Raw genomic sequence first — 20383 nt, 5'->3', positions numbered from 1 at the left:
TCCTTCTGCCAGTTGATTTCCATTCCTTGTCTTCCTCTTGAAGTTCCCATCCTGATTACTAAGCCAAGCTACGTTTTCTGGAAAATCAGTGAAGAACACTCACATTACTAGAACTGCATATGCTCCAAGGGCCAGAGCATGGGTGTGTCCTATTTGTCCATGCCCCTACACTGTCATCTAAGAACACAGCCTGACCTACAAAAGGAGTGGACTGCCCAGGCCTGACAGCCTTGCAGTGGTGGGGAGGGGGTAGAGCTATGGCCGACTAGGGCATGCCAAGCTGCTGTCACCAGGCAATTACCAAGGCCTAATTTACTCCCTGGGTGACTGACTCACTGCAGAATACGGTAGTCCTTCGATCAAGAGTGTGCTGGTATCAAATACTTCAGTAGCCACCAAGAACAACAGTTATGAAGAGAAAGCACTAAATTGCGGCAGGTTCCCCGTGAGAGGCGGCTCCTGCGGAATAAATGATTTTGAACACTCTTTGCACATGTAAATATGAATGGAAATTTAACATGCCCATCTCTACCATGGCTTTATAATTGCTGCCCAAGTCTACAATAGTCTAGATGCCTCACCTTCCTTCCCAGGCTGAGGTCTCCTCTTGTTACCTCACAGCAGGCAGAGCTGAGAGGACTCTGCTAGGGTCTCAGCTAGAACCCAGTCATCTCACAGCCTGTGCAGGAAGTGCACTGAACGCAGTGTAGCCTCCCTGAGGGGAGTGACTTCAGACCTGTCCCTTCCCTTCTCTGTTTGTGCCGCAGTCTCCTCCTCTGAGACATAAGGCTGGACAGAACCTTATATTTTCAAATCTTCCATCTATAGTTTTTGAGTCCCAACAGGTCGCCGCAGGTGGTCGGTGAAGCGGAAGGGCTTTACAGCCCCAGGCTCCTGCCCACCAGCAGCATGAGGGGAATGGAGTCTCACACAGAAGAGAACATGTGCCAGCTGGGGGTGCAGTGAAAGAAGACAGGGAAAACCAGAGGGAGGCTGCCACCGTCCAGGAGAAGCCACAGAGCCCTGCTGAAGAGGATCAGTGGTCGCACCAGCCTGGGACAACGCTTCTTCCCAAGGCAGATCTTGTTTTGGGGACCCCAACCATAAAACCCACTTGTTCCCTTCAAAGTCATGTATGCCATGGTCAGAAATCCAAGGGACCTCATGCTAAGTGGTTGCTTCACCAACACTGACACCCTGGTCCCACAAAAGTCTCAGTACAGGTCTTTGCTCCCAGTCTCAGCTTAAATAACAGCTTACACAACACCCCAACATCACCCCGAGAAAAAATTTACATCTAAACGGTGTCCACCTAAAGAAAGAAACTGGTTTTTACAGTTGTACACACTGACAAGTCACCATGACAGATCCTCCAAGCAACCTGTATTTCCCACTAAAGTCCTCTGCTCCCTTGATGGCTTCTCCTTCCCTTCTCATTCTTTCTCTGTTGGGGATGGACCCAGTGCCACACCGCAGTGCTACACCCCCCAGCCGAGTCCTGTACTCTTGTAGTCTCAGTTCTGCCCAAGACAACCACTGATCTGCTTTTTGTCACTAGGGAGGTAGGCTTGCCCCCTTTCACCCAGCATGGGATTCAACACACACCATTCCCTCTCTAATTACTGGGCAAGCAGTCTATTGTACAGACGCAGTACTGTGGTCTGTTCCTTACACCATACAGTGATTTCCAGGTTGGAGCCACCGAGACTAGAGTCACACACTAGTGTCTACAGCATTGTGCACCTTTACTTTCCTTAGTAAATAATTGGGAGCAGAATGTTGGCTTGTATGGTAGGGGTATATTTAACATTCTCAACATTTTGAGGTAACACAGGACTTCTGGGCATTTGAAGAGGGAAAGATGAGTTTCTTCAGAGGCACAACCTTGAGCTCTCTCCTGTTCCCACAGTGTGATGAATGCCGTGGGGGACAAAAGGGAAGGTGGTTATAAGCTCTACACCATTTCCCACATCTGCAGTGGAAGACATCCGGGCCAGAGCTGATGGCACTTGCTAAACGGGCTGAGTCAGCAGTCCAGGGAGTGAGTGATTGTGGGAATGAGTGACAAAGGCAGGATGCATTCTTTGTCAAAGGAAATACCAGGAAGGGTATCTATCTATGCCTGTCAAGGTTGAATGTCCTTGGTCAACTTTATATTGGATGGCACATCAATAGTCTGCGGCTGGGGGATGGTGTCTAACAGGAGTGTCCCAACACAACTTCCTGAAGTTTGTGAATGTTGACGAATTCTCATTTCTCTAGGCCAGCCTCTTGGAGCTGGGAACAGTCCCACTCCTTTATGAGGACACGTCATGCCAGATAGAATGTAAGATGGCATTCTCCATTACAATAAAAATGGAATCAAACCACTACTTGACAAAATATTTGGCTATACCTCTCAATATTAAAATCGTATTTCAGTAGAAGGTCCTAGTTGAAACGTTTTTCTCTATTGTGTTGCTGTGTATTGTTCACAGAAGGTTCTTTATGAGCATTCTTAATGAGAGCAGCAAGTGTCTTATTTTAGCTGAACACACCTTGATACATGGCATTTTAAGTATTACAATTAAGTAGTCAAAAAATAAAATTTTGAGGACAAAAAAAATCAAGTCACTTGAATACTTAATCATAACCTCAACAACAAACAAAATTATACTTAATCCTTGTTCTGGCTAGTTTTGTGTCAACTTGACACAAGCTAAAATTAAAATCATCTGAGAGGAGGGAATCTTAATTGAAAAAAACGCCTCCATCAGGTGAGGTTGTAGGCAAACCTGTGAGCATTTATTCAGAGAGTAATAGAGAAAGGAGCAGTACAGGTGAGAACAGTCCTGGTTCTGTGTTCTGGAAGCAGCCCAAGCAAGCCAGGAAGGGCAAGCCAATACCAAGCTCTCTCCATGGCCTTGACATCAGTGCCGCTTCCAGGTTCTCACCTGGTTTGAGTTCCTTTTTTGGCCTCCCTCAGCGATTCTGGATATGTAAGCCAAAATAAACCCTTTCCTCCTCAGGTTGCTCTGGTTATGGTGTCTCCTCATGGCAACAGTGCCCTAACTATGGCACTCCTCCACGCATAGTATGTTGGGAATTTGAGATGTGAAAAGATTATATTGGTTAAGTTTTTCTTGGTTTATTTTTTCTAATGAAGTGGAAAGAATGGGAATGAAACTCAAGACTTCTTTGGACTAAACAATAAAAATAAGAACCTGTTGAGAGCTGCGGCCTTCATCTTGCTGGCACAATCGTCTGTTCTAATGGAAGCCAGGCTCACTGAGAAAGGCTCGTGAGCCTGAAGACGGGGTGTTGCCATGCGGCTCTGGCTGTCCCAGAACTCATGGAGATCAAAATAGCCTTGAACTCAGAGATTTGCCTGTCTCTGCCTGCACAGTGCTGGCATTAAGTGTACATCACCAACATCTAGCTTCCAAACACATTCTTGAACTTTCTATCAGGCAGAGTGCTAATGAGACAGTGTGTTTATGGAATTCTCACTGCAACGGCTTATCCTGCTTACCTCAGAACAAGCTATCTAGTCCTTACCTTAGAACATAATTTGAAATGAGAGATCTTTTCTTACAAGCGACACTCAGCATTATGTTGAAAACGTCTTTCCCGGAAGATCCACAAAGTCTGTAGCTGTGTTCCTTCACACGAATGGCATCTTTCCTTACAGTGGGAGGGGAGCCACACAGGTCACACAAGAGTTACCTAACTTTAGTCCTGGGGTGTCAGAATCCTGGCATCTCCACACAGTCACAATTCGGCTTTGGGTTTTGATATAAGCAAAACCAAATTTCCAATTGAGAATTTTAACAAAGAATTGGAGCATCTACCATGCAAATTTCCTTATGTTGGTTGTTCTTACCTGGAAGCTCAGAACCAGATGTCTGGAGTCACCTGCCCCTTTCTCAGGCCATGCTGAACTGTCCTTCAGAGTGTCCTTTCTAATTCCTTTCTCCTGGCACAGGGTTTACTATCCGGGATTTCAAGGGCTCCTGTCCTCTCTTCACTCTTCTGATTTGTCTGTCACAGCTACCCCAGCCATCCTTTTCTGGTAACTCTGAATCAATTCTCCCATTGCTCTCCAGTGTTGGCATCAGATCGACAAGACCTCTGAGAAACAAGCCACACAAATTCATGTGGCCCAAAAGAACTCACCTCCAGAATAAGCCAAGAAATAGGTCTGCCCAGCAGCCTCCCTACAAGTTCATGGTGGCGGGTACATTTTCTCAAGCTCAGCTAGGAAATACGGAAAGTCTAAACATCTATCTACTCACGGATTAGAGAGCCGGCTGAGCTCATCCCTGGAGTCCACATGAAGTTGGATGGAAAGATTTTTTCCTCTGATTGTCGCCAAGAGTAGGCTCATCTTGCCCTAACAAATTTTAAACATTTATTCTGTTCAGTAGAGGAAAACATGGCTTTTGTCAACTCAAGATTTAGGATTTCTTTTCTTCCTTCCCTGGTATTTAAGTTCCATGCCAGGGTGAAGGTGCGGCGGGCCTCTATCCATGCTGCATGTGCAGGAACATCTGAGTACTCCTAACATTCACCAAGAGGTCCCTCTCGGTGTTCTAGACCAACCCGTGGCCATGTTCTCCTTATCCTGGCCTTTGTCTAGGTACAGCAGCCATTTTTGTCTCTCATCCCTGTTGTTAAGGGGCTGAGTGGGGGACCTTTCTTTGTTGGACAGCTCCCTGGCTGGAATACATTTCCCCTCCATGCAGAAATATCTGTAGGTCACGCCCTGGGCCTCCAGGCTTCTGCTCTGACTTCTAGAGACTTCCTATTTATCACCAATGCCCATGGGATGGGAAGGAAGTCTGTGCCCAGGGACTCTATAGAGTCTTCCCAGCCCCAAACAGAGGCCCCTTCTGCTGTCCTTCCTTACCACACTGTCAGCTCTTGACCATCTCAGTCGACAAGAACACTCAAAAGTGGAGAGACTGCAGGAGCCTCTCAGTCCTGGGGGGCGGGGGGGGGGGTCACTGAACTGGAAAGCTTTTGTGGGCACTGAATTGGTGTGGGATTGAGGAGATAAGGGAATGCTAACTATCAGGGATGGAGAAGAAAGTAAAAATGTCAAGCGCCTTTCTGTCACTTGCCTCTGGGCTGTTTCCTGTTTTGTTCAGCAGTTTCTCCACCTCTCTTTACCTGGTCTGCCACAGTGAAAAGCCTTCCTGAATCTGACCGGGAGGAGGTTTTGAGCCCCTCTTGCCTTTGTAGTCCCAGTGACTTAATTTCTCTTTGATGCAACTGCAGTCATGTTACTTCAAGGGTTTCACTGATTCTCCTTGATGGAAGTAGAGCTGCTGGAGGGCATGAGCCAAGCCTGCAGTCTGGGCTGCCCTCTGCTGTGCCACTGGTGTGCCCAGTCAGGGTCTCAGGGCTCAACTGCATGCGTTCTCATTTACCCTCATCCCTTGAATTTTCAGTCAGCAACTACTCTTCACGGTACAGTCCAAACACCTGCCCCCTCCAAAACGGCCTTCACGTGAGCACCTTCCCCACGCATGTGCCTTCCCCACGCGTTCGCCTTCCCACATGTGCGCCTTCTCTTGCATGCTGATGTCAGGCGGCTACCTGGCTCCCTCACAAGTCTGTACTGGTGATGGGAGGGCTGGCCTTCTCATCTGCTTCCTGGGCTGACGCATACCTCGTAAGTGTTCATAAAATGATGGGTGACCAGCTAGAGGACACTGGACGCCACCGGAGGCAAAGTGAAGGATGTGGCGGGGGCTCCTGACCTGAGGGGGAGACACTGTCCTTGCATTTTCCTATTTCTTTCCATCTTCCTGTTTGCCTCTTCAAAGACTATATATAAGTATTATAAATCAAGACTATAAAAGCATCATGGGCTTTAAACTATTTTTTCACTGGTACCCCTGGTATCTCCAGGACTCAGGGAGTGGCCTGGTGAGGAGCAAAGGAAACACAGGCTTTCTACTGCACTGTGCTCACCCGTTGCAGGATGCTTGAATCATGGCTTGCCAATACTATTTTAAAAGGCAGTGAAAACGGTCGTGAATTTATAGCATTAAGCACATTGGTTCTGTGTGTTAACAGTGCTTTTTCCAGAAGCCTGCAGCTCCGAGCCTGACCTCCAGAGTGCGTGGAAAGGCAGGAGGCGGTGGCACACGCCCCAGCTCACAGACCTGGTCACCAGGCAAAGACGAAAAGTGACCGTGCCATCCTTCTTCCAAGGCAGGCAATACGTTCAGCAATTCTAGCCACTGAATGACTACTCTTTCCAACGCATGTTGCTACACAGTGCTATAATTTTGAAGGAGTTTTATTATGGGAAATCAAACATTTATTTTTTGGTAGCTGGGAAATAACTGAATACTCCTACAACTTCACAAGTAATCTCTGGCTAAGGAGAAAAAATGGAAATGTCTAACCTTAGGTTCGAAAATAGAGAACTCTGTGGAGAAGAAAAGGGAATAAGGCAGATCTCTATGTGCCAACTTGGACACATCTAATAGCCTAAAACTAGGAAACGGTAGAAGGCCCCAGACCTTATGATACAATTTACCCCAAACTAAAAGTCTCATATATATATATATATATATATATATATATATATATATATATATATATGCATGACATACTTAAAGGTTGTCATTCAATGCATCATACTAATGAAGTCAAAAGACAGAGTCAAAAGTGACCTTCCCTTTATCCTTATTACTTGAAAGTGGAAAGAAAACACGTGAATCCAGCGAGATAGCTCAGTGGGTTAGCAGTGTTTCACTTGAATTTGATCTCCAGAATGCATAAAGGCAGAAGAGTTTACTCCACATAGGAATTGAAGCCCACATGCCCCTCCCCCACAATAATAAACAAAGTTGCTTTTCTGAAGGCACATGAACCACTGCGTTTCAATTACAATGTGTCTCTGTAAAGGAGAGAGGTAGGAGGCCAGAGACAATACCACGGGAGATGGAAAACAAGCCACCTGATGATAGGACTTAACTGCCAAGGTGTTTGCATGCCTGGTTCGAGCACGCTGCCATGGGTGAGCACGGGGCAGTAGAAGGTCTGTGCTTTGAGGTGGCCTCACTTCTGCTGAAACTGACTCCCCAGGTTAAAAGTGGGGGCGACAAAACCACTTTGTTCATACAACTGCTGTGAAGGCTGCCATACTGAGTCAGCCACACCTCCACAAACCAGGTGGCCGTGTTTATGCTCACACAATACTCGTGCACGCAGCCCTGGGATCTCACTGCATGGGCACACCCCAAAATGATGGTTCTGCTACAGGAGACAAAGGTTAATAAAACAAAAAAGATGAACACAAGCAACTTTAAAGTTATTGTTTATTTGACAATTTCCAAATTGACTTGAAAAATTTATATGAGATTTTCAGCAAACTGTGAATACTGGTGGCTTCTTTTTCCTTCCTGTAATGTCAAACATGCTCAATTTGTTGCCCAGTGACAATGTCTACTCAAAGAATTCAAACTAATTATAAATGTCACTCAAACTAGAAATAAAAATCAAATACCACAGCAGACCAAAACCAAGTACAAAGAATATTTTTGTTGCTACCATTTGAGATTATTTCTATGAGTAATTTATAAGTAGTTATGCTTCTGAATTCATAAGAAAGAGGAACACTGAGGATAACAGAAATGTGAACTTTCTGAAGCAACGCGAATGTAATTCAGTATCAAACTCACAAACTGAAAGACTTTCATGAAAGACTACAGACCTAAGCCCCAAGAACTTGACCCCACGAAGCAAGGGAGCCACAGGAAGGCAGTGGCTACCTTCTTCTGGCTGTGGCCTAAGTATCCACCCCTCCCGATAACAAAATGAAGTTCAATACAGAGACAAACAATGGCATGGAGTATCTGATCAGCACACCATTAAAGACAATAACGCTGTTGTCATAAATGTAAAAATGAATCTTTAGAAGACACACCACTTCGGATGCCATTTATGTGCCACACTGAGAACATCCCAATCCCTACAGAAGTCAGCAGCAACCCTACCAATTTGGCTTAAACTCCAGGAAAAATTAGTTAACACAGATTTCAGTGTTTTTAAATGTTATATGTAGTGGATCTGAGTATGCTAAAATAGCATGTTTCTGTTTGTTGGTTTTTAATTCCTTTAAACCTAAAACATATTTAAAACAAATAAAGGATCTCAATGGAACACATTTTAAAGCATCGCCCTGAGTCCTGAGTTGAGTTGTGGCTTTATTTTCATATGAAATATGGCTTTCTAGAACTCTACTCTTGGCTCCCAGAGGCCCACTATGTGGGCTGAGCCACCCTTCCTGTCTAGTCTTCTTCAAGCTGCATCTAGCCTAAATTCTCACCTTCACTTTGTGTTCTCCCTGTCTTCAGGCTCTCAACTGCTGCCACACAGTGTCCATTCCAAAGTAGCTAATATCAGCTATTTTTTTTTTCCTAAGCTCCACACCTAGACTTTTTACATAGGTATTTTTCATACACACTAAATTCATTCAAAAAGAAACTCATTTACTCCAGTCATGCCCATTTTTGCATAAAGAACAACAGGTAGGAACCCATGCCTCTGGTCTCTGCCTACCAGCTTTTCCTTCATGTTCCACTCACCCTGTGGTTCAAGATGCCCAACAGTCAACCTGAATTCTCCCACAGCACCTGAACGAGTTAGGAACTCCTAGTTATTTCACCTCCTAACCACTCCAGACCCATCACTGCATATTTTATACCATCCCCAGGGCCATAGCTGTCAACAGTCTCTCAGCAGGATTACTGTCATTTACCTAACTGCCTGGTCTTATATTGTATTAGTTCTTTGCAACAAAATCACCTCACTATCTCTCCACTACTGCAGAATGAGCAATGTCCCAGTCAAACCTTGTATATAAACAACAATGTTCCAATATGCCTTCTGCCCCCTTTTGCCATGCCCTTTCCCATGTCTCATGCTTCTCTGCACTGGCCCACTCTAATCTAAATGGCTCCAGTGTTTTCCTGTCTTGAGCCTTTGCATATGATGTGCTCACAGTGGTTCTTTTACTTCTCTAATTGACTAGTTTTTGTCCCTTCAGCAAGAATTGAAGAAGGTTCATCTCCTTTGGAAAATACTTCCCCACCCTTCTCTAGGATGTTTCCTACCAGAGTCCTCTTTTACCACAGCACTTACAGTGCAAATAGTTCTTTCTTATACTCAAGTATGGCCTTTTTCCTATAGTTTCTATTCCAAAACAGAGCCTGGGCCATAGCTGGTGCTCAATGTCTATAGAAAGAATGTGTAAAAGGCATGTGGACTGGCTGGTGAGATGGCTCAGGAGGTAAAAGTGCTTGCCATGCAAGCTTGACAGTCTACATTTAAATCTCCACAGCTCAACATGGAAGGAGAGAACCAACTTACAAAAGCTGTCTCTGACCTCCACATAACGTGCACACATACTTTTCAAAAAGGCACGTGGGTCACATATGAATTTATTACAGAACACCAGCTTGGAGACTACAATTTCCCTGCAAACTTACTCCTTAACCTACAGCCTTTAAAAAAAATACATTTATCTAATTCAAACTTAATCTCCTACTTGCTCCTCAAAAAGTTAAACATAGAATTATCATATGAACTACCTATTTATATCTTAGGTATATAACCCCCTAAAACATGACACAGAGACTCAGATTTTTATACACAAATGTTCACAGCAGCATTATTGACAATGGTAGAAACAACCCAACATCCAGCAACAACTGACTGGATAAATAGTATGGCTAATCTTCATACAACATAATTTTATCAGTCTCAAGAAACAATGGAATTCTGAGACATTCCACAAGTGGATAAACCTTGAGAACATGCTACAAGAAACAAGCTAGACACAAAAAGACAAACACTGTATGACTCCATGCATACAAGGACCTAGAATAGGCAAATGCACAGAGATAAATGGTACAGTTCAGTCACCAGGAATGACAAAGTGGTTAAAATAACACCATGAAAGTATTTAAAGTCACTGAATTGTAATCTTAGAGATAGCTTAAATGGGAAATTTTATATTTGTTATGTCTATTTAAATTAAATTTGATGAAAGAGAAAAAGCCACCAAGGAGGCCTTTACAGCTCCCACACCTAGCACAATGCAAATACTTTAGTAATCATTAACTAACTGAGGTCTCATTGGGACTATGCTAAGTGCCTTCATCCTTCTCCAAGCTTTAACATACACTCATGATTTAATGGTTCAGAGCCAGCACTGACTAGTCATCCAGAATGAGCAGCAAGCACATCTCCAGTGAGCTTCCCTCAATGCAAGAAATGAGTTTCCAGGTTAGTTTGTTTCACAGAGAATAAGAGCTGCATTGTCTTCCTAAGGCCTTGCTACTTTCTAAAAAATATTTATTTCATGTGTTTGAGTGTTTTACATGTATTGTCTGTGCAGTATGTATATGTCTGGTTTCTGTGGTAGTCAGAAGAGGATGTCAGATCCCCTGGTTATGAATGGTTGTGAGCAGACAGGAACATGGGTGCTGAGAATTGAAACTGGGTGCTGCAACACGTGCTTTGAACTGCTGAGCCACCTTTCTAGCCCCTCTTGATTTTCTTTGCTTTTTATATTTATTATTTTCACTTTTCCCCCTTCCTTCCTTCCTTCCTTTCTCTCTCTCTCTCTCTCTCTCTCTCTCTCTCTCTCTCTCTCTCTCTCTCTCTCTCTCTTTATGGAGACAGGGTCTATGTAGATAAGGCTAGCCTTAAACTCACAGACATTTGTCTGCCTCTGCCTCCCATATGACAGGATGAAGGTGTGGTCCACCAAGCCCAGCTTCTATTATTTTGTTTTATGATGGGTTTTGCGAGGCATCCCAGGTTGGTCTCTAATTTGTAGCCCTCTCGCTTCAGTCTCTCAAGTGTGGGACTACCAATATGTGGTTCCAAAGTAAGCGGTCACTTATGTTCAAGGGATTGAAATCCTGCATATGAACAACTAGTTTCTTTAAAATCGCTGGAAAAGTCTGTAAGCTTTGTTTTCTTTATATTGGAACTAAAATATGGTCCATGAATAAGACACCTGTAAAAGTATGATGTGTAATTTACAATGGCAACAAGAGTTGTAAGCATCAAGAAAGGCTGAAGAGCAAACATGAGATATGTGGCTACTCATCATCTTAACAGGGCCAACACTGTCACCCAATGGACAATGTGTCCCCAGGACAGACGAAGCTCTGGGTTCAATGCCCAATACCGCACAAAAGTTGACAGGATGGCACATGCCTATGACCCTAGAAACTAGGTGCAGGCAGATCATCCTCAGACATTAGGTCTGAGACTACCCTGGACTAAATAAGACCTTTTTTCAAAACAACAACAACACAAACAAACGAAAAATAAGTTCTAATAGGCATTTTAGAGAGGCAAGGCAGATAAGTTAGGAAAACAAAAACAACAAACCCATAAACCTTGCACAGAAATATGCTCAAGAGCTGTACTTCCTGACAGATGCGCCAGACAGACACCCGACTGTGTGTGAACACCGCAGGGCCATCGTTTGAACCTTTCTCCTTTGCCCTGCTCTGCCTATGCCAAGCAGCTGGCACCGTGCCTCTCACAAAGCAGGTGTCCAACAGACACTCCTGTCCCCACTTACTTCAGACTACAGAGGAAGCCACACCACGCACATCTCACTGCCGGCCATGCTCTCTGAGATGCCATCCACGGAAGTCCAGAGGGACAGCGAGTCCACTTACAAGCCGCAGAGACCAGGTACTTACTGAATGAGTCCTCAGTAAGGTGGTGTCAACGCAGACAAGGCCAAACATGTCAACAGGAAACTACCATAAGGACTCCCTAGACTATAGACACAGCCATGGTCTGCACTTACGGAGACACCTGAGCACCTTCACTTAATGCCACGGTGAGAAAGCGGGGCAGTGTTTCTATCTTTGGGTCTATCAGTCATGAAAACAGCTAACAAAAGTAGGTCAGAATCCTGAGAAATGGTGAGTGTGGAAGCTTACGTCTTAGAGTTGGTTATGAGTCCTAACAAGAGGCAGGATTTTCTCAGAGTCTTTGAGATTCCTCAGGGCCATCCCCATTTATTTGGTGAAAAGCAGCAACAGCTAAGTAGTGTGGTGCACGCCTTTGATCCCGGTGCTCCGTGAGATCCAGGGCAGCCTACCTGGTTATGCAACAAATGCCAGGCTAGTCGGGGCTATACAGAGAGACCCTGTCTCAAAACACAAGCAAACAATAAAAAGAGTAACAGCAAACGGGGAGTACGACTGGGGAAGGAAGGGTTTTGTGTCTGGCCATCTCGATCTACCTCAGACAAAAACTGGTCATGTCGCTCCTCCCATCTGCGGCATTCACGTTCAGTAATGTTATTCCTCGATTTCCCCCTTCTTTTATTTACTTTTAAAAAGAGACAGGGTCTGTCTTGCCCTGACTGGTTCCCAACTCCTGGTCTTAAACTCTTCTCGAGCCTCAGCTGTCTGAGCTGCTGGGACTAGGGACACGGACTGCTATGCTAGACTTGAAGTGCGCCCTCTAAAGGACAGAAAGTGATTTTAGATTTCCTCTCTAAAGATGACAAAGTCCACAGGATTTTTGGGTGTTTCTAACCTTTTATTCTAACCCAGATGCAGTTTTCTTCATGTCCCACAGATCTTTGATAAAAATGACTTTAAAAATTCTGTAAATCTTATATTTTGTTTGTTTTTACTGAGGGTTTTTTTTTTTTTTTCCCGGAGCTGGGGACCGAACCCAGGGCCTTGCGCTTCCTAGGCAAGCGCTCTACCACTGAGCTAAATCCCCAACCCCTTTACTGAGGGTTTAATGTGTGACTCTGCATATATTTAAACATGTGTTCTACGTCTAAACAGTACCTGTAGCTCCTTGGAAAGGCATCTCCTCCAAGTCTCTCGCTCTGCGTGCTGTCCAGCTGTGGGTCTGTGTTACTTACTGTCTACTGCAGGAAGAAGCTTCTCTAATGAGGGCTGAGAAATCACTGACCTATCGGTACGGTGCAGTGGCAGACCATCAGGGGTCACCGCTAAGTTCATGTACGGAATGACAGTAGTAGGTTTTCCCAGAGGACCCTCACCATACCTAGTCACAGGTTCTTGATTTCATTCATACTATCTAAGCCCTGAATGAGGTATCTTTATCACATTTCTCCCCACGAGGCTGGGAACCTATGCAGAAGATGAGGCAGACAGATTCTAAGAGTCAGGGGTGGTGGATGATTTGAAGGAAGACATTTCCTAGACACTGCGGGCCTGATGACCGTATGGATTCTCAAAGACTAAGACAGTACTCTGAGACCTGCACAAACCCAAGCCAGAAAAGTCCCAGCACTGAGGAGGGGAGGTAGAAACTAAGTGTCTCCACTAACTAACAGGTTCTTTCCAATTGACAGCTGTTGGGGGAGGGAAAGTTCCTCCCGGGGAACACTGCGTATGCCAAGCCCAGGCCAGGGCAGGCCTGGTGCCCACACAGATCGGACTGCATGCTTTGAGTAGCTTCTCCCTCTTCTCTTTCATTCAAGAGAAAGACTATGAAGTTGGGCAGACAGGGATGGGGGAAGATCTGAGGAACAGAAGAGAATATAATGTGATAAAAAGCATGCATGAAGTGCTCGAAGGGCTGCATGGGTGGCTCTGTGGTCAAGAGCAGTTATTGTCCTTGCAGAGGCCCTGGCTCAGTCCCTAGCACCCACGCAGCAGCTCACAGCCATCTGTGACTCTCCTTCCATGGAGTCCAGCACCCTTCTGCACCTCCATGAGCACCAGACAGGTACTGGGTACTCAGACCGTGCACAGGAACACATGCAAAAACTCACACCTATCTTCTTTGTAAAGGTACCTGCTTTACCTAGTGGCTTAACACATTATTGTCAGCGTGGTACTGACGGGATGGGTGAAGCTGTCAGCGACCCAGATTCTCCCTGTGTAGTAGGCTTAAATTTATTTTTCTTTATTTTTGAGACACGGTCTTACCATAGATAGCCCAGGATAGTTTTCAACTCTCAGTCCTCCTGCCTCAGCCTTCTCAATGCTGGGATTAAAAGTATGAATGCTAATGGCCAGTTTAAAATGTGTTGTTGTTGTTGTTAGGACAATGGAATGAGTGAGTCTAAAATTTTTAAAAAATGTTCTTAACAAATACTTATTACTACCAGTCATATAGTGTGGTATTCTATTTAGGATATTTTTTTATAAAAATGTTTCAAACTCAACTATTTCTTACCTGAAAGTTCTCTTCTTTATGGTTTATATGGGTCTGGGAAGTGGCTCAGTGGCACAGTATTGCCTAGCCATGTGCTAGGTCCTGCCTGGGTTTGACCCCCCAAGCACCATAAAAGAAAAAGAAATGATGTTAATTTACCTCATGAACGCTAAAAGTTTATGTTAACACATATGGGAAACAAAAGTTCAATGAAGTCTATTTCGTGTCTTGAAGCACAAAATTTCAAATGTTAAAATTATTTGGTATCAAACACATGCGAGCTCAGAACAATAACCCACAAGCTTTCCCACGGCCTGCCTCCTAGTGCAGTCCCCGGGCGGTCAGCATCCAGAGAGGCAGCCTAAACCACGCTCCAGAGGCAAACAACAGCAGAGAAGGGGGAGGCTTACCTGCTAAAGGACAACGTAATTTTAACAGAGCAAGGCAATGGCTTTTTAAAGGTCACGTGGTAGCTTACCATTTCAGTCACCTGAAAGGACAAGTGACAAGCTCCTCCCCTAACTGCTCCCAGCGTCCAAAGACAACAGAGCATCCGGGTCTGAAGGTGCTGCAAAGTCCCTTTAGGGATGAGGAGCAATGCAATTTCTGAATGTTCATTTGTAGTCCAGAGAGGCAGAGCGAGAGAGGGAATGAAGAAAGAAGAATAAAAACTAATTTTCCAGGCAGGGAAATACTTATAAAACCTTTTATGTCAAAGTTAGGATTTTAAAACATCACATACTAATGCAAACTCCAGTAGCACCTGTGGGGTTGAAGTAGACGCTGCCGTCACTTAAATACTCAAATGTCCTTAAGAGACTGGGAAAAATGATGAAGTACATTCTCCAGAACAAATGTATTTCAAAATAAAAACTGTATTTTTGTTTTTTTTTCCAGTTTTTGCTTTTGTACAAGATTTCATAGTTATAATAACTTATACACAGATGGGATTGACCCCTGCTCTCCCTCGGGGTCTCTGCGAGTCCACACGTTCAGGCTACATTCCCCAACGCTATGATCTCATCAACATGTTACCACAGTTTGATCTAAATATAGATACACTATATAATATTTATCTCTGGGAAAAATCAAATTTTAATATGCAAATGTCTATATAATACAGCGATGGAAAAGCTACAGTAGGCACACAACCTATAGCATAGAGGCTCTCCTCATGTGAGTGATGTTTAAAATAGTCAGGAAGGTCTTACTCATATGTGCACTGTGTCCACCTTATCCCAAACACTGTACATGTCTACTGACAAGCTGGGACTTTATAGGTGCAGCCCTCAAGAGATTGTTAAGTTACTAAAAAAGAAACAGTTAGGCTCTATTGGACATGGAAAACACTCACAAAATTTTCCAATTTTAAATTTCACAGCAGTAGGAAAATATTAAAAATAATTTCTGTATATACATATAGGTATATGTATATATTGAGTTACACATATGCCTCACATTATCAGTACAATTCAAGTGGAGACATTTTGGTGAGTATTTTCCCATTAAATGATCACTATGCCAAAATTTAAAAATATTTTATTACATCATTAAAATAATTTGCTTACCTTATCAACAGCTTATACTGTTTTTTTTTTACTTTTTTAGATTTTTTTTTTAAACTCTTCATAACTAAATTCCCTGATCCCTAGTGTTAGACCTCTATTTAAATGAAAACCTGGTGTTCTTTGATATTCAGAAACTCATAGATAAAATCATGTCTGTTTTCAAAATTCTACCCATCAAATAGATTTTATTACCTGATTTATCAGAGAAATATCTCGGCTCTGAGCATGTGTACCTAAGTTATTCTCTTTATAATAGACAGGTAAGGAAAATACCCTAACGTCGATGGAGGTGACTGGCATGATGGGGTAGCACATAGAATGCATGGTGGCTAAGTGTCTGACACACATGTTTCAGAGACACCTTACTGTAGAAACTAATGTTAGAAACAAACAATTTATTTTTCACTCTAATATAAATTAATATGTATGTATTTACATACATACACATAAATATAAAACAAAACTAGTACTAAGAATCTGTTTATGAGTGAAAAAATGAGTTAATCTGCTTAATTTGTACTTAACAATTCAATCATTTGGGGTACGAACAAAAAAAAAAGTCAGTGCATTCATTGACTCCAGAGTTAGATACTCAAGCATACATGAAAAGAACCCTCTTCAATATCACAGGCATTGTACAGCAAGATATATGTATTCTGATGCAATTCCTACCCGGGCAGAGCAGACAGCACGTGGCTTACTTTTAAATTGTTTTGTGAAAGAAATGTATCATATAAAGAAATGCATGTTTGCTAAATGTCTTAAAATTACATCAAAACAACAGTAAAACCTGCTCTTGGAGAAGAGTCTGTTGACGGTATTTCCTGTTTTGAAATGCCTAGGTAACAGTTCAAAATATTGCCCTATGAAGTTTGAATAAAGACATGGTTTCTATGAAGACCCATCTGCCACGATCACGATTTAGATACAGTCCTCTGCTTGGCTGCTAGACGGGAGTGGACCTCCTTGAAAACAGCTATACACCTTAAAATTATCTATAATAAACAGCGCCCCTAACCATTATTTATCATAAATTGAAAAGCATTGATCATCCAGAAAAAATTTCTTGCCAAATATATAAATAAACGTAACTGCATATTTTCTCTAAATATCCTTAACATTGCTAGACTAAACCGTCAAAGACGGACTGCTGAATTTCAGTTCTGTGTCAAATTTACTATAAATTTAAAAAGAAAAATATCTGAAGGACTCAGCTGCCTTTGTTTAGTTGGCTTCAAAATGTATAATAAAATGGGAGATAATATCTTCTCATAAATACATGGAGTCAATATGGAAAAGTAAAGTACAACAGACAAGATTGGAGAACACGGAGTGTACCAGAGTAGTCACTAGAGTGAGAACACTCTCAGTACGAAAAGGGAAGAACTCCAGACACCCAGTTATAGTGATTCCAATTAGAGACATAGCTCCCCAACTCCTGGCAAGGATTAATTGGTAATGGCCCTTTCTCAGCAGCAAAAAAATATCCTGAGAAATTATTCAGATAACAACAAAGACAGGGCTTCCATTACTAAGTTTTTACACAAAACACAGCTGTAGATATCGTAAATAAATTTAAAAAGCAGATAATCTTCACTGTGTTGAACAGAAAAAGGAGAAGGGACCCAGACATTGTTAATTCTCCCATTGGCTACTATCAGGGGAAAAGATTGCATTAAGTGTCTACTTATAACTTTCTGGTTAACTATGGCCAATGTACATGGAGGTAATTTGTGGTTCAAGTTTTTCATGTCTTTTTTTCCCCCAACTAGCTATAAGCTAAATTCTAAAATTTATACTGAAATATACAATTCCAATTTTCAAAACACCCTCCTTCTGGAGGAATGATATTCAAAAAATTTTGTGCAATCTTGGTACAGAGCCCAAACAGTCCTACGAAGACAGACAGTATCTCTTCATCTATTGGCACTGAAATTTCACTTTCTTTAGCTGCATTCTAGTAGCTTGGCCAAATTATCCCGCAATTCTGTTAGTTCAAATATTTTCCCGTCCAGAATCTCTAGGAGAGTCTTCAGGTTACTGCGGAAAGCGTCCTGCTCGCTCTGGCTCTTCTCCAGGCGCTGCTCCAGCTCCGACAGCTGCCCCTCCAGGTCTTTATTTCGAATCTCAACTTCCTTCAGAGAGAAAAGTGTAACACACACACGCATGTCAGTTCATTCTTTAGATGACGACACATTCTGACTGTTCCTAGGTTTGACAATCAGGCTGTGCCTCTGACAGTCGCCTTCATACAACTTAAGGGGACTTGTATTGAGCCATCTCAGAAAGCCATGGCTTGACTATGAATACATCTGACTTCCCATCGTCAACCCATCCTCCTCTCTGTCTCACTCCAGGCGAAGGAGCACAACACCCAACCTGAGGATTAGGTCCAGCTCACTTTATGGAACTGAGAAATCAGGTGAGGGCCGGCGAGGACACAGTAACTTTAAAGAAAGAGTTAGCAAAGAAACTTCCTAAAATTCCATTGCAACTTTGTCTTATACTGATACTGATCCCATATTCAGGATCAAAGGATTGTATGTTTAAGAATATTTTTCAACTCTAAAAACTAAAATGAAAAGATACAGTAACTACATGTATCAGAAGTCTAAAGTTGACAATTCTATGCTGGCAATCCAGGAAAGAGAAAAATGACAAAAAGAAAGCAAAATTTTGTGACAGCACAAAAATGTTTAAACTTTTTTGATATTGTCTAAATTCTAGCACACTAAGAATTATTTAGGAATTATTATGACTTTTAACAATGTTTCTAAGTACGACAAATACTGTATAATGAAGCAAGTTGGAAAAAAAACCAAAGTTACATGAGTAATGATTTAACTTTAGCTTTAAAAATCAAATTTAGAGCTGGCTCAGTAGTTAACAGCACTGGCTGTTCTTCCAGAGGACCCGGGTTCAATTCCCAGCACCCACATGGCAGCTCACATCCACCTGTAACTTCATTTCCAGGTGAACAATGCCATCTTCTGGCCTCCACAGGCACAGGCATGCATGTGGTGCACAAATATTCATGTGGACAAAACATCCATACACACAGAAATAAAGATCTAAAAGAAAGAATTTTGGTGTTTAAATTATGAATACTTTTTAAACCATATTAATTTTTCTTACAGTTTTCTCTAAAATAAAATTTTTTAGAGCCAACAAGATAGTTCAGCAGGAAAAGCCACTTGTTTTCAAAACTCACATCCTAAGCTGGTGTAGACAGAGGCATGGATTTCTGTGAGATCAAGACCAGCCTGGTCTACAGAGTGTTTCAGGACAGCCGCAGCTACATAGTGAGACCCTGACTCATTCACTCACACAGTGTACACCATATACACACAGACCACACACATACACACACACGGATATGTAAATTTCCACTGTGGCACACACATGTAATAAATATATAAACGTAGTTAAAACATTGAAGTCTTGAGAAAACGATCTGGGTAAACTGATTTAAAAACATTAAAGAAAGTGACAGTTGATAATTCTGAATATAACCATGTGATTTTGATAGCACTGAGTATGAAGAAAGCTCAAGCAATATTGTAACATGCCCAGATGAGCTGCAGTGTAGAAGAATTAAGAGGGAAATAGAAAGCTATACTTAATAAGTCAAGAATATAAAGGCCCAATTTAATCTCAAAGTATTTGCTATTCAATATTAGCCATTTCAGTGTTAGTCACATATGTTTTTAATCAGTCTTTGACTAATCAACTAATAAAAAATTGAAATTAATATATATAAATTTAGAGGCTAAATCCATAGAGGCTGTAACCTATTAGAGAGAACAGGTCCTGCGATGAAATGTAGAACCCCCTCGTGACTGCAGAGTGCTCTTCTCAACAACGAGCTTACGGATCGAATGTTTCCAGCTACAGAAATAGACTGAACGTCATTTCCCCACCATGTCCAGCTCACAGCCACAGCTCAGTCTGCCCTCTACAGCGTCCCTTAGGAATGAAAGGCTCCCTTGTTCTCTCTCCCATCCAATGTAACATCCAAACATCTTAAATGGAACCACACAAAACAGTATTCCTTCAGTTGTTAAACAGCACTATACTCTTAAGATGACCGTCCTACCCAGAAAGGCCTCTGCAGGAATTTTACTGGTCAGGTAAGGTAGCAGCACTTGCACTGTGCAGATGGCTGTGACCTATTTTCAGAAGGGGAGAATATGTTTGTAGGTAAGAATAGATAACCTAGAGAACGGGGCCACTGGTGTGACTGGAGTCACAGCTAGCACTCTGCATGCTCTCTGGCCTTCGCTTCTCTCTCCGAGCTTATCTTCTACCATCATTCTCGCAGGTTAATTTCCTCATTTTCTAAGGGTCACAAAGGCCACCAATTTCATGGTGTACATGAAAATAAAAGTACTTTATAGGACAGAATCTCCAATTCCTTTGTGAAGAGAGTCAAAACAGAGAGATTTTTAAAAATTACCTATTATATCCATGGCCAATGGGACCAGGTATATTTAATTTTCTCTACATTCAAATCCTATACTATTCAATCTAAATAAAAGCCATACCAAAACTGTCTTATTGACATCTGCTGCACAGTTTACATTTAAGATATCAAGTATGCAATTAATATATATGCTTTATTAGACTTAGCATTT

At 42.5% G+C, this 20383-nt stretch overlaps 1 protein-coding gene across 2 annotated transcripts in view; it reads right to left on the bottom strand.

Annotated features, from left to right (window-relative positions):
- Positions 1 to 7298: 7298 nt before the first annotated feature.
- Positions 7299 to 20383, bottom strand: part of Homer1 (homer scaffold protein 1) — a 110481-nt gene continuing 97396 nt past the window's right edge. Inside the window, exon 9 of one of the 2 annotated variants that reach the window (XM_087620659.1) lies at positions 7299 to 17884. In XM_087620659.1, the coding sequence (XP_087476785.1) occupies positions 17696 to 17884 (189 nt within the window). In that variant the 3' untranslated portion in view covers positions 7299 to 17695. The remainder of the gene's footprint in view (positions 17885 to 20383) is intronic. The other variant, NM_031707.2, reaches the window with a different exon arrangement.

This window comes from Rattus norvegicus, chromosome 2 (assembly GCF_021556685.1).
Source record: "Rattus norvegicus strain SHRSP/BbbUtx chromosome 2, alternate assembly SHRSP_T2T, whole genome shotgun sequence".
Lineage (NCBI taxonomy): Eukaryota > Metazoa > Chordata > Mammalia > Rodentia > Muridae > Rattus > Rattus norvegicus.
The sequence above is the reverse complement of the archived record's forward strand: the minus strand, read 5'-3'. Positions and strand labels throughout refer to the sequence as shown.